General features: G+C 42.6%; 1 protein-coding gene across 1 annotated transcript in view; it reads left to right on the top strand.

The window, feature by feature from the left end:
• Positions 1–13,922, top strand: part of LOC140236145 (abnormal spindle-like microcephaly-associated protein homolog) — a 32,164-nt gene that overhangs the window by 1,771 nt on the left and 16,471 nt on the right. Inside the window, exons 2-13 of the mRNA XM_072316116.1 lie at positions 671–847; positions 1,952–3,728; positions 4,102–4,254; positions 5,567–5,800; positions 6,311–6,378; positions 6,988–7,129; positions 7,794–7,924; positions 8,222–8,397; positions 9,046–9,182; positions 11,612–11,697; positions 12,837–13,055; positions 13,597–13,792. Of these exons, the coding sequence (XP_072172217.1) occupies positions 671–847; positions 1,952–3,728; positions 4,102–4,254; positions 5,567–5,800; positions 6,311–6,378; positions 6,988–7,129; positions 7,794–7,924; positions 8,222–8,397; positions 9,046–9,182; positions 11,612–11,697; positions 12,837–13,055; positions 13,597–13,792 (3,496 nt within the window). The remainder of the gene's footprint in view (positions 1–670; positions 848–1,951; positions 3,729–4,101; positions 4,255–5,566; positions 5,801–6,310; positions 6,379–6,987; positions 7,130–7,793; positions 7,925–8,221; positions 8,398–9,045; positions 9,183–11,611; positions 11,698–12,836; positions 13,056–13,596; positions 13,793–13,922) is intronic.

Raw genomic sequence — 13,922 nt, forward strand, 5'->3', positions numbered from 1 at the left:
TCTGTCCCATGTTTTTTGGCGTTTCAACGAAGCAGAAACTGGTTCGAACATTTGGATTAAGCGCCACACAAAGGCTCCGCCCCTAACAACGACCAGCGTGATTTCATTAGTCAGTTTGCCGCTTGCCGCTAACCGAAGCGTGAAGCTCGCACACTGCCCAGTCGACTGGTGCGTGCTGGCGGGGTGCGCTATGCCCAGCCGGCCCAGCCGCTTCTACTGGCATCCTGGTCACTGATTGGTCGGTGAGGAGACCGCCGACGCTGTGTTTGAATGAGCATTTCGGGGGTTGCTAGGGCCTACCTTCTATTGTCCGGAGGTGAATACTGACTGCGTGTCCCGTGATCGTGATTACGTCGCAAGGAGAACTTTTAGGGCGCTTTTCTCGAAACTGTGATTTCCCAGACGTCTTGACATGCTCTCTTTTAAACATGGATATCTCCGCAGCCGATTATTTTTATAAGATGTGTTATATCAATTTAAAGCAGAAAGATTAGGGAATTGTGTCATGCAATTTCCAAATAATCAACCTCGCCCGACTTTAGGATCATTTTGTTGAAGCGGGTCACATATTTTTGAGTGATTCTTGTAAGATTCCACCAGATTCCCATTTAAATTCACTGCTCTCTTCACTTACCTGTATATCAATAAATGTTCTTTGAATGTCCTGCAGGGTTTTTCTCTGGCCAACACCCAGTATGAGCTGGAGGCCAGGGAGAGCCTGGTGGTCCCCATCTCTTGGACACCGACAGAGGAGAAGAACGTCAGGGAGCTGGTCACCCTCAAGTGTGAGGGCGCCTTTCGTCTCCAGCTCATCATCCTTGGAACAGTGTCGGTTCCAAAGAAGAAGGTACATGTCATGAGTGTTTCGTGCCCAGGTGCTCGCATAGCATTGTTCCAAGTAGGGCTCTACATTGACACTTGTGCAGGAAAAGATTATCCTCTAGATATTATATATCCCAGTCCATAGTACTTCATTATTGCAGAAGTTGCCTGTATGTTTTGTATATCACATGAACTTTTACGAATACAGTCAAACCTGCCTAAGCGATCACCTGTTTATACAGTATGGTGACTTGAAAAAAAAAAGAAAAATCCTTCCAAGAGAAAAGCAATGTTAATGACCCTGTCAATAGCAGCCACCTGTCTATAATGAGCGCTGTTTTTCTGCTGTCTTTGATGGCTGCTATAGACAAATTGGAAGTAGCCTAGACTTGTGTATTCTCGTGTACTGCTATGAAACAGCAAAGCTAGGGGGGAGGGGGCATTTCGTGATTTCTTTATAAGACAGTTGACGGGTCACTGACAATTTTCATGATGATGGAACACTGCCCAGAATCTGAACTAATCATCCTTTTCTATCACAACATCATGCTCAAATGACATACATTGTAGCTTCTGTTTGTTGTTGTAATTTTTTTTTGGTCACTCATCTCCCCCCCCCCCCCCAAACCACCATAAGACAGTGCACATTATCAATGTGCAGTCCAACCAGGGATACTGTGATGTACACGCACATGCTGCAGTCTTCCAACAACATTTCACACTGAGTCAGAAAATCAGTGGTGACATCATGAATGCCATTGATCACAAAAACTAACATACAGCAATTAGATTTAAAAGTGTTGTGTCTCATGAAAACAGGCCGGAGGTACACAATACTCTATGTATGATGGCAAAAAATGACTTTACGGTACTTTCTTATGCATATATCATCCACTCAATACAGGTAAATAAAGAAAACAAAATTGTGCTCATGGGGCAAGCATACTGCTTCTATTGTATTTTCCTGGCATGTCAGATTTTTGCTCTCAAAAAAACAAGACAATATCAAACTGCAAATCCTGTACCTGAAATAATTGTCACCATGATCTCTGTAATCTGTCGATTGAGTTATTTACCCCTCAAGGTCTGTCAGTTTTTACTACTTGTTCCAAAATTTATATCCTTGCAGAAAAATGTAAATCGCAGATCAACATATACTGCTCGCAAGGGTCAAGCTGTTCAGGCCGAAAGGAATGCCCTCACTGTCACAAACCTTCGCAGGGAAACGTTTGTCCACAAGAAGTCTCCCCAGCAGAAACCTTGCCAAGAAGTCAACAACAAAGAGAACGAGGTCCCCAACAAGGGGACGAAACACGCTGATTCACCCAGAACGAGGAAGGCTCGCGCCAGGTCAGTGGGAACTGTCCTCGAGCAGGTGCTGACTCCGAGTCATGCATTTGCTGGGAACCAGGTGGAGAGGGTGATTGTGGGAGGGAAAGTGTGCGCCTTCAGCCCTCAGCTCACTGCCAAGGCCCTGTCTGAGATCGCCGGGCAGTCTCCCTTTGCCGACGGCAAAATTAGGAGTACGCCGCAAAGGGAGACCCTGACTGTGTGCGATGGTCTCTCTCCTCTGCTGCAAAAGAAGGAAGAGAGAAGGAGGGAGGGAGAAGAGTCCTGCATGCGGAAGGTGGTGCTTGTTAAGAAGGCCCCTGCGGATCCCATCCGTAGGCTGTCAAAGGAGCAGATGGCCACTGTGACAAAGGCAAAGTCGCCATCATCCCGGCTCAGCGACGGCAAACGTGCTGTCCCGCATCGGTTGACCTTTGCTGATGCCGAGATAAGCCATGTCGAGGCCACACCGGCGTCATCCGCACAGAAAATCTTTGGCACAGACAGCCAGCGGGAGGAGTGTCCCTTGACATCGACAAGAATCGATGACAGCTTTTGCCCAGCGGACCGAGTGATGGAAGAACCAGTCATTGGTGAAAGCAGCAAGGAGCCCAGTAAGGGGAGTATGGACAGGGACTCCCTTGAAGATGATGAGCCTTACCAGAAAACAGCAACCATTAGCAGACCATCTACTCATGACGATGATGTTTTTGTCAAGGATGAACGTAGGTCTTCTACTGGACAGGAGATTGCAGACACCATCGAGCCAGTTGAGCAAGTGGAAGATGAACCAGAGTTAGGATCTGGGGTAGTAGATGTTGAGCCAATTCCAGAAGACACTTCACCCAGCGTAGCAGACGAACCTTTCGGACCAGAAGCAGAGAAGACTAATATTTCAAAATCATCCCTTCCTGATAGTCAGATAACTGATGTAGCAACGATCTCTGAACCAGAGAGAGAGAACCAATCCCAGGCCTGGCGCATCTCCCTTGGAAAAAGTGAAAAGATTCCAGCAGAAGAAAGTCACAAAATTCCCTCCGGCAGCCTATCAGCTCGAGAGACCAGCAGTAGGTCAGGACAAGTAGCCCGCGGACGAAGTTCGGCTGCAGTTGTGAAAGTTCCTGCAAGGAAACAGGTATCGAAACCGTCTCCCTCCAGTGCGCCCAAGAGGGCGGTGGGAGCTGCTGCCAGATCATCTCCGAAGCCAGGGGAGGATTTCACAATCCACAGGAGTGTGGTGACCAGCAAGCTGAATAGGAAGAGGCTCAGTGATCCCCACGGGAAGACCAGCCCACCCAAGAAGAGTCGCCCTTCCCCAGAGCACAAGGCCTCTCTAAGAAAGGGCACCGCCGCTGCTTCTGCAACTGCCAAGGGTGCGTCCCTCAAGAAAGGCACCACCAAGCCAGGGTCCTCCCAGCTCATGAACAGGACCGTGGCTCTCAGGAAGGCTGCAGCCATTGGGAAGGAAGTTCCGGCCGCAGCTGCTGCCAAACCTGCCAGGAGCAAGCCAAGAGCTCCCAAGGCAGTCAAGGGTGTCCCAATGGCCAAGCTCCAGCTGATCAAGCCCACTCGAACAGGTATCAATCTATTTGACAGCACCTTCTCTCTTTCTGCTGTAGCCTTTACTGCTACTGCCACCTATGCTACTTCTTTGTATCAAGTTTTCTTCTCCTTTTGCAATATCATTTTATTGTCTTTTTCTTGTTCATTTTATTTCTGCCATGCTATCGGCTTCTCCTGGTTTGATTTTCTCTGATCATCTTAGTCAACTGAATGTAATTTCCACTACACTATATAAACATTTGATGTCAAACACTGCGAATAATGTGGTTCAAAGTTGCGAGTTCACTATTGCTATCTCAATTTAGTTTTCAATTCATTTGTTGTTGGGTTATCCTCATCAGCCTTTTTTTTTTTCTTCTTCTTTTCTGCCTACCTCTGGGCAAACAGCTCTTCCAAGACACCCACTGCCGTTTGCGGCAAAGAACATCTTTTACGATGAGCGGTGGATGGAAAAGCAGGACCGGGCATTCACCTGCTGGCTCAACTACATCCTGACCCCTGAAGTGGACACGCCCAAGGACCCCAACAAGAAAATTAAGAGTGAGTCTTTGATACTCTCCATACCGAGATACACAGAATTTGTATACCATAAACGCTTACATTGAGTACAGGTGGTTCACAATGCATACTCCAGAAGAATCAACTTCATTACTTCTTATTTAGCCCATTATGCAATTGTCTGTATACCAAAGGATGTGCAATTATTGCTATCTCTCATTAAGAGGTACATTGTATTGATATGTGTACAAGGATCACTGAGTCATAATTTCTTCGTTGTTTTTTTTTTGTCTTTGCATTCAACAGGTTAACCCTAAAAGGGCCGGGGGGGGGGGGCGGAATCCGCCCCCCTCGACGTTTCGCGCTATAATTCTGTAACGCGAGAAGGCCTCATCGCGAGGCTTCTTGACTTTCTTCGTTCAAGTCTCGCGCAACTTTTGAGACCAAATTTGCAACGTCCGCGCATACTTTTGCGAAGCCACGCCCATTTTTGTAACGGAATGTCGCTCCAAAACGGGCACAATTTTGTGATTTTGTGTACATTTCCTATGAAAAACAGTGCTCTGTCATGAAAGGCATAAAAACCTGATTATTTTTACAATTAATCACTTTCATTGATTAATTTTGTGCTAATTATGGTAGAAAAGTGGTCAGTGACAATTTCCAATGAAAAAACAAAGAAAAAACAAAAGTTGAAAAACAAAGAAATACATAAGAAATTCTGAAAACAATAAAATACATAAGAATTGAAATGAGTTTTGGAAGTTTTTGTGATGTACAATTGTTGAATATGCTAAAACAGATTTACAGATAAAAAATTAGACTCTCAATGCTTTTAATTAAGCTAAAATATCACCTTGAGCTTAATTTGCATAATTAATTGATTAAAATTAGAAATTGATTGTTTCAAAAAATCTTATAACACAATCCGGAATCCGCGCCCCCCCTTTAGGGTTAAACTGTACTGCTCTTTAAGTTTCTACAGACTAAATAAAAGCAGTGTCACCCATTCAGAATCTAATAACCTTTTGTCAAGTACGAGGTAGATACAAATGTACCTTGGAAAAGAGGGAAATTAGGGGATCCGCATGGATGGTCAAAAAAAAATATTTTATAGACATGTTTATCTGTATTTTATGTTTTTATCTCGGGTAAATGTGTCAAATGCAGGAATGAGGTACAAATTTACAAGCTATAGATCCACTGTTGATGTACATGTATTTTACCAAACATTGTCAAAATCAAAGTATAGTTCATGTTTGTGTGGTTTCATTCTGCTTCATTTGTCTGAAGACCCACTTTCAAAGTGCATCTGTTTCTTTTGTGAATTTTGTGAATGTATCTTCATTTATAGTTGATGCCCACCTACTGTGTCTGGAAGGGGCCAGCAAGGTGGGGCCCGCCCCATCCAAGGAGGACCTCTCACTGCGGGCCTACACGGCCAGGCGCCGGCTGAACCGGCTGCGCCGGGGGGCCTGCCTGCTCTTCCAGAGCGAGCCCGTCATCCGGGTGTTGCAGAAGGTGGAGGCGGAGGTGGAGAAAGGGAGGATCGTCGTCCGCGGTGACAAGATGCTGCATGCTGACCTTGGTATGTACATGGGTAGAAATTGTAAATATAGTGTATCTGCAACTGATAAAGGGGTAGAGAGAGAAACATGTTTGATATATCATAATATGCAACAACTGTCTGAATTCATTGAAGCAATTCTGGGCCCCGTCTTATAAAGCCTTCAAATCAATCACAAGTCCCCAAATCAATCGCAACTTGCATTGCAGCACACAAAAAACTTGTGATTGATTTCTATCACAAGTCTTTATAAGACAGGCCCCTGATGATTCTGTTGCTTCGGCTCGTATTCTTTCTCAGTTGGTTTCTAGTTATTGCAGTTATGTTTTGGGCAAAGTTGCACAATTTTTCTGCAAGCGATAAAGGACTGTAGATCCGCATTGAAGAAATGGTTTATGTCTACAGGATTATATTACCAGGGCAAATTACGTAAAGTTGTTTTCTTTTCTCTTTTTTTATTTTTGAGGCGGGAAGCGATTATGGTTTGGTTCTTCGCTAATAGTTTATTCTATCGCCTTTCCTTTTCTGCAGGTATCAAACAAGAGCTGCTGAACATGATTCTGTGTTACAACCCTCTGTGGTTGCGCATTGGCTTAGAGGTGAGTCATAATGGAAAAAATTGTATTATGGGTCGAGATCGATATTGTTGCCTGAAAGTTGTCCTCTACACTTATTTATGAGACGTTTGTCATTAATTTCATTCTTCAAAACCAGGACAGCATTTCATAAAACCTGTCAGTCGCTGCCAGCTGTTTTAAGCTACTGAAATCCTTGCATGTGATTGGCTGAGAATACGTATGAAATGAAAATCACAGACAAAAGTAACACTTGATGAACTGGACAGCAGTGGTTTGTGAAGGCATTGATCATATATATTAATGGAGTTTTGTTTTTGTGTGTGTTGCATGACTACTGCCTGTGGCTTTCACAGAACATACCTGTTTGTGTCGTAAAATGCCCAGATAATTGTAATTTCTTTTACTGCTGTTACATTTAATTCATAAAAGTATTCTCGAGGATTTTATGTATAACAGCTTTGTCATTTCACTGTTCATGCAATTTCTTTTCTATCAAAGAGAAAGAGAAAAAAAGAGGGAACTATCTGTAAATGCATATCAATTGTACAAACACAGAGATTAACTACTATAATGTGATCTACATCTAACTGATTACTACTAGTCAATGTCCCTTTTCACTTCACGCTCCAGACGATCTACGGCGAGCTCCTACCAATCCAGGATAACAGCGATGTCTACGGCATCTCACGATTTGTGGTGACGCGTCTCCTTGGCAACCCCGACATAGCAGCAGACTACGCCCACCCAACGGTCCCAAATCTGTTTGGAGAAGGTAAAACGTCTGTCCCCCGTCTAGGACTACGGTAAAGATGTTATGTTTGGGAGAATTTCACGAATCACTGATGGACCTCCAAATTTAACAACACACAAAGATATCACCACCTTCACATGTACCTGATCTTAATCGCATAAAATGGACCGATGCTACATGGACACGTCACGATGCTACAAGACACTGTTACATATTGTTTAATAACTTCATCAAAATTGAGTCTGAATGGCACAAAATTTCCAGGAAAATGTGTGGTCTCAATGCAAATGTAAAGCCTACAAACAATAAATGTATAGCATAATTAATATTGAGTTATGCTGAAATGTATTTTTTTAGATATCACGATGCTACATGGACACTGCTCCAACTTCATGGAATTACCCACATGTACAAACATGTACATGTAAGGATACAACGATGATACATGTAGGGCCTACATGTAAGCAATGCACACAAAGTTGGATTACCTGTCTATAGCAGCCACCTGTCTGTAACAGTCACTTTTTCTGTCTCGCTTGGGTGGCCGCTATAGACAGGTTTGACTGTATATAGTACAGTAGTTTATTGACAGACATCCACATAACTGCTTGTGTATCTTTGCAAACCTCGATATGGACAAACTGTTCACTGAGTGCAAACACACCGTCTATTCCTGCCCTTCCAGGCTATGCGGCCAGCCTGGCCCAGTTCACGCTGAAGAAGTTCCTCATGCTCGTGTTCTTCCTGGACCGCGCCAAGCTGACAAGGCTTATCGACCACGACCCCTGCCTCTTTTGCAAGGATGCCGCACTCAAGGTAAGGTTCTTGCCGGCAGAGCTCCCCACTAGACTTCAGTGATTTTCAGTTTGCTGATGTTATTTTTTCTCTGTGGTGTGTAGTAGAGATGAATGTCGGCCTCTCTTATTAGATAAAATCTGATCTGACAAGGTGTGCTAAAATTGTGATCTTTAGGAAGTTCGTCATTCAGTGTACTTTAGAATCTTGAATGCAAGCTTATGTTTTTTCTTAGAAAGAGTACCACGGTGTCGAAATTCATCCAAAAGATTACCAGCAATTACACTTATAAGTTTCAATCCTTATTTTGCCCCTCAGTCCAGTCGGGACATTCTCCTGGAGTTCTCCCGCAAGTACCTGAGGGGCGAGGGCGACATCACCCGTCACCTCAGCTTCCTGGGCTACTCCGTCACCCACGTCCAGCAACCCCTGGATGAGTTCGACTTCGCTGTCACCAAGCTTGCTGTTGACCTACGCTGCGGTGTCCGACTTGCGTGAGTATTGACGGGAGAGTTGCTAAGTCTTGAAATGACAAGATCGATTTTACCAGGGTGATGGCGAAAAATTATTCACATGGAAATTTCCACTGTAACAGTATCTATAGAGCATGGAGATGTGTCAAGGATGGGTATAAACATGGTGCTGATGTTTGCCGTACCGTGCACATAATTTTGCAATGCGTACAAGGTAGCATCTCTTGATTTCCAAACATTACAAACTCTAATGGCCAGGTGGTTTGATACTTAAAAAATGCACTTCAAGAGAACTGTGGAAATGTGTTGTCCATGTGAATGAATATACAGCCAATCCTCATACATGTACAGTGTGCGCTTTGGTGATTTCAGCTGTAAGCAAATGAGAACACTTGTGAAAGACCATGTTTTCCAATGTTGACATTGACAATTACTGTGAAACCAGATATTTTTGGGTGCATTTTAATTTCGCAAATTTTGCGAGAGCCAAGCTTCATGAAATTAAAATGCATGCATAAGTTCTTGTCTACATTATGTTCATTGAATGCCAGTGGTATTTTGCGAAAACTTCATGCCACGAAAGAGGCCGTCTGCCACAATTCACGAAAACTTCTTGACTTACAGTATAGCTACCACTGATGGCTAATTGTTTTTCTGTGAATGTTGCAGACGGGTAGTGGAGTTGCTGACCCACAACTGGACACTGTCCAGAGAGCTTCGGGTGCCAGCCATCAGCCGTCTGCAGAAGATCCACAACATTGAAGTGGCCTTCAAGAGCCTCCGAGAGAGGGGTATCGATGTTGAAGGTAAGAAATCCGCAAAAAAAAAAGGGGGGGGATTAGAAGAAGGACAAGGATATAAGTCAATTCATAGTAAACATCATTACATTTCTGGTCCTGTGCACATTTGTCAACTCTTGCACTTGACTTTTTATTAAAGATTTTCTTCACCTAAGCTAGCGTACTGTGACACAATGAAAATTCATTGTATTATTTCATTCATGAATTTTCTTATTTTCTTTGATGTATGGGGCTTAGTATGGGTCAAGGAGGATTAACGTCATTGTGATTGGTACAATGCAGACTTTATGTCTCAATAAACATTGGAAAAACCTGAGATAATATGCACCGAAGAGGTGGAAAATATTAATTTGGGGAGTATCCTTACTAGTCATAATGGATCAGCTTTGTGTCAAAGTTTATAATTGAAAGTTCCAGACTGACTTTCAGAAGGGTACTACAGTAAACCTCGGATAAGTTGACGTCGAGTGAGTCGAAAATCACTTAACTCGAAGCAAAATAAAAAGTCCCGATTTTTCCCTATGTATTTTCTCTAAGAAATATTTGGATAAGCCGAAGTACGAGAGTCGAATTTCGGCTGTGTCGAAGTAAAACATTCAGTCCCTTTTGTACAAAATACACGTAGTTTACATCACTTGAGCCGAAGAAGATTTGTCTGGCATTCTCATTACATTTAGAGGAGAACAAAAAAATCGGCATGTCGCAGAACCCCGTCCCTGGCCTGCTGCACGTAAGCATGCACACTCACCGTACCGCTCCGCACGCATGTCGAATACATACACATGTATACATGTATACACACAGAACATCGATCCATACTTTATCCATACACACAGCACATTCATACTTTATCCATGTCAAGCCAGAACTCCTTGGTCAACCAATCGCTGCTTTAATATTTTAGTGACAGGTCAAGTGGGCGGAGCTTGTTTGTGCGTGCCCGGCTGGCTGTATAGTTTTGTTCAATGGAGGTGGGATGGGCCTGGGAGAGTGTTTGTCTCAGGGTAGGTTGACAGTGATGGCTACCTATGTTGCACCACAGACATAGCACATGCACATTGCCGGGCGCAGACATTCTCAGAACTACGTTTAACTACTAGTATTGATACAAATTCCATGGTCAATTTTGAACAAAATAAGAACATTATCTTCAAGAACAGACAAATTTGAATGCAAACACACACACGCACACACACACACACACACACACATGCATGCAAATGTACTATAATACATGTACATAACTGTCTGTGAGTCGAAAAAAAAATTGACTCTCGCGAGAGTCGAATTACACTTAAGTCGACGCATTTTTGTCAGTCCCGAGAGCTTCGACTCATGCGAGGTTTACTGTATATGTGCCCGTGCATCACAAAACGAACAAAAAGTCACACCCTTGATTTTACATAAGGACCTCAAAAAGGTGAAATGGGTCAGCTGAGTCAATCTTGAGTTTTTCATATTTTCTGAGAGAACTATCCTTCTACGTTATTCTTAATTTTTGGATCATAACATGAATGGGAAAGTGTGTTTTGAGCAGTTTTTCTACAACCCTTTTTGGGGGGAGAGTAGAATGATCAGGTATGTCTGAGAAGCCTCCTTTCATTTCTTGAAATCCTTTGCATACTCTTCACTTTCAAGTCTAATAACTTTTAAAAATGATAATATGCTACTGCTTTGAAAGTTGGCATTTATTATGGACAGAATGTGTTAATAAAGCATGCTTAATTTCAGCTTAATCTGAGAATCCCTTCATTGTTGTTGCTCCGGTGGTTGACATCCTGTGTTTTGTCCCTCTCATCACACAGCTAGCACGGCTTGGTAAAGATTAAGCGCTTGAATAGACCCTGAACTTCAGAGTCTCTTTTCTCAGTTCACACTTTTCCAGAGTGGATGCTTTCTTTCCAGTATTTAGATAGGTTAAGGAAGTCCATCTGAATTGAGTTATACATAATTTTAGAGCTTCTAAGGGTCTGCTCTTTCAGAATCTGCCCTTAACTAAAAATCCATGTCTGGCGACTTTTTGTTGGTTTTGTGATGTAGGGTCACATATAAAACCATGATGAATCCCTATAGATCAGTTGTTAAAAAGATTATCTTTATAGTTGTAGATATATTAAGAGAAATGCATAGACTAGCAGATGGATTGTGATTTCTGTACAAGTGTGTAATTAGGAAGTCCTCGGAACAAGCAGTTTTCTTCTTTTGTTTTGTCGAAATTTCATTCCAACTGAAGGGAATTGTGCACCATAGACTATAATGATGATAATTTTGGGGCCTGAATTTTTGCATTTTCATACTAATGATTTTTGCTATAGCTGTGTTTGTTAAAACATGAATGCCTTGTAAATGGAATGATGGATTAGATTCAGAACTTGCTGATGATATTCTCACCTTTAAATGGTCACTATCTTCTGCATGTGTTCATGTCTGGTCAGGAGGTGGTCTAAATGAGAGAGCCATCGTGGACGGACACCGAGAGAAGACACTAGAACTACTTTGGAGGATTATCTTCCACTACCAGGTGAGGAAAGAGGAACTTGAGTGAAGTTACTGCTACTGTAAACATGGCTGGACATCAGTGGTGGCCCAGGGCCACTGAAAATTGTTGTCGGGCCACCAAATTTCGTAAAAGGCCGTATCTTGGTAACCCAATTGTGTAGCTTACATTCAAATTGAATTTTTATGTTTCCTTTAAAGGGACTGTACAGTACTGGTTGAGGTGGGGATTCATGTTTTGAACATTCCTAAGTGAGATAATGAAAAGCCTCTTATGAAATATGGAAGAGCATGCATTTAAGAAGGATTCAACGTTTATTTGATGAAAATTGGTTTTCAAATGGCTGAGATATCCAAAAAAAGTGCTAATAATAAAAGGTGACATGCCACAACTTTATTAGGATCTCTTTGTTTCACCTTGTTTTTGGATATCTCAGCCATTTCAAAACCGATTTTCATCGAATAAACTTTTGATACCCCTTAGAACTGCATGCTCTTTGACATCTCATAGAGTGGTTTCTGAATATCTCGCAAAACGTTAAAAGCTAAATCCTCACCTCGACCAGAACTGTACAAACCCTACCACTATATTTCTTTTTCAGCTCCCCAAAATTGTCAATTCAGATATTTTAGCAGCCCAAACGAGCCAACAGGAAAAAAAAAAAAGTTAGTGTCAAACCCTGATAAAGTTGAACTCATTAGTAAACTGGCCTGTTGAAAACTGTATCTGTGTCATAAATTGCCATAGATTGAATACATGTACATAGTAAATCAACCTACCGGTACTGAAAATCTTGCATCTGAGTCTTCAGGGGGTAAATTATTTATAAATTTGGATATACTAGTGGATCACCCTATCAAAAATCTTGTATTTGAGTCTTGAGGATGGAATTACCAGAAATTGAAATACATGAGTGAATTATCCTTGTAAAAATCTTGTGATTGACTCTTAATTGGGAAATTAATTTGAATGAGTAAACTGGTATACAATTATCGTATATTGAACCTTAGGTTTTGGAGGATTTAACAGTAATTAGAATTCATTTGTGAACAAGCCAATGAAATCTGTATATCTGGGGTCTAAGGGGGAACATTTACCATAAATTTGAATACATCAGGAAACCAGCCAGTCAGAGCCAGAATGGTTTGAACTCCTCGTTGCAGGTGGGCGTGATGCTGAACGAGAAGCAGCTCAAGGAGGAGATTGCCTTCCTCACCAAGAACCGGCAACTGCGGCGCCAGTTCGACGCCCTCAAGACGGGGGCCACCCAGCAGCGCCCCTCGGGCCCCGGGGCCAACGGTCCCCACCTGTACTTCAAGAGCTCCCAGCTCATGCTGCTGATGGACTGGTGCAAGGCGGTGTGCTCCTTCTACGGCATGCAGGTCAGGATGGGTAGATATCTTTGTTGGACAGTTGTATTTTTGCTGTCCAAACCAAGCCCTGTCTAGTCAAGTACACATAGATTAAAACCACTTAGAATGTAGACAGAGTAGTTGTAGTAACAGCAGTGGCATTTTGTGCTCGTGGTATAGCAGTAACAGCAGCAGCAGATGTAATAGTTCTAGTAATAGTAGAGGTTGAAGTGGTAGCAGTAGTGATATTTATAATAATAGTAGTAGTGGTATTTATAGTAGACACAGAGTGATACAGATGTATCAGTCGTGATGCTGATAGTAACAGTAGTGGTAATAGTGGTATTATTAGTAGTACAAGTAGTGGTAAAAGTTGTGTTCCCAGGTAGCAGAAGTGATACTTTAGGTTACAGTAGTAATAGTAGTTGTTGTAATAGTATCACTGTGTATTAGTAGTAATAGTAGTGGCAGTTGTACTGATATTAATGCCAGTAGAAGTAAAACAGCTGTCGTAAATGGTGTGACGATGATCAATACTATCATCGTAACTTTGACATGTCACACACCACAGATCGAGAACTTCACTGTGTCGTTCTGCGACGGGCGTGCCCTGTGCCTGCTGGTCCACCACTACCACCCCGCCCTCCTGCCCTACGAGTGCATCTCCCAGGACACCACCCTCATGCACTTTCAGAGGGAGGAGGCACTGGACCTTAACAGCTCCCTGGATGATTTCAACGGTACCTGGTCCCAGACCTTTTCACCCAGTAAGTCTTGCTGCTTCCCCTGCCCAATTTTCATATTTCTTTACCATATGTTACATCCTGCAATACCACAATTGCATTTCATATGCAGATTTTGAATTCATAGAGTCCACTTGACCAAACTCCTAAAATG

This window comes from Diadema setosum, chromosome 12 (genome assembly GCF_964275005.1).
Source record: "Diadema setosum chromosome 12, eeDiaSeto1, whole genome shotgun sequence".
NCBI lineage: Eukaryota > Metazoa > Echinodermata > Echinoidea > Diadematoida > Diadematidae > Diadema > Diadema setosum.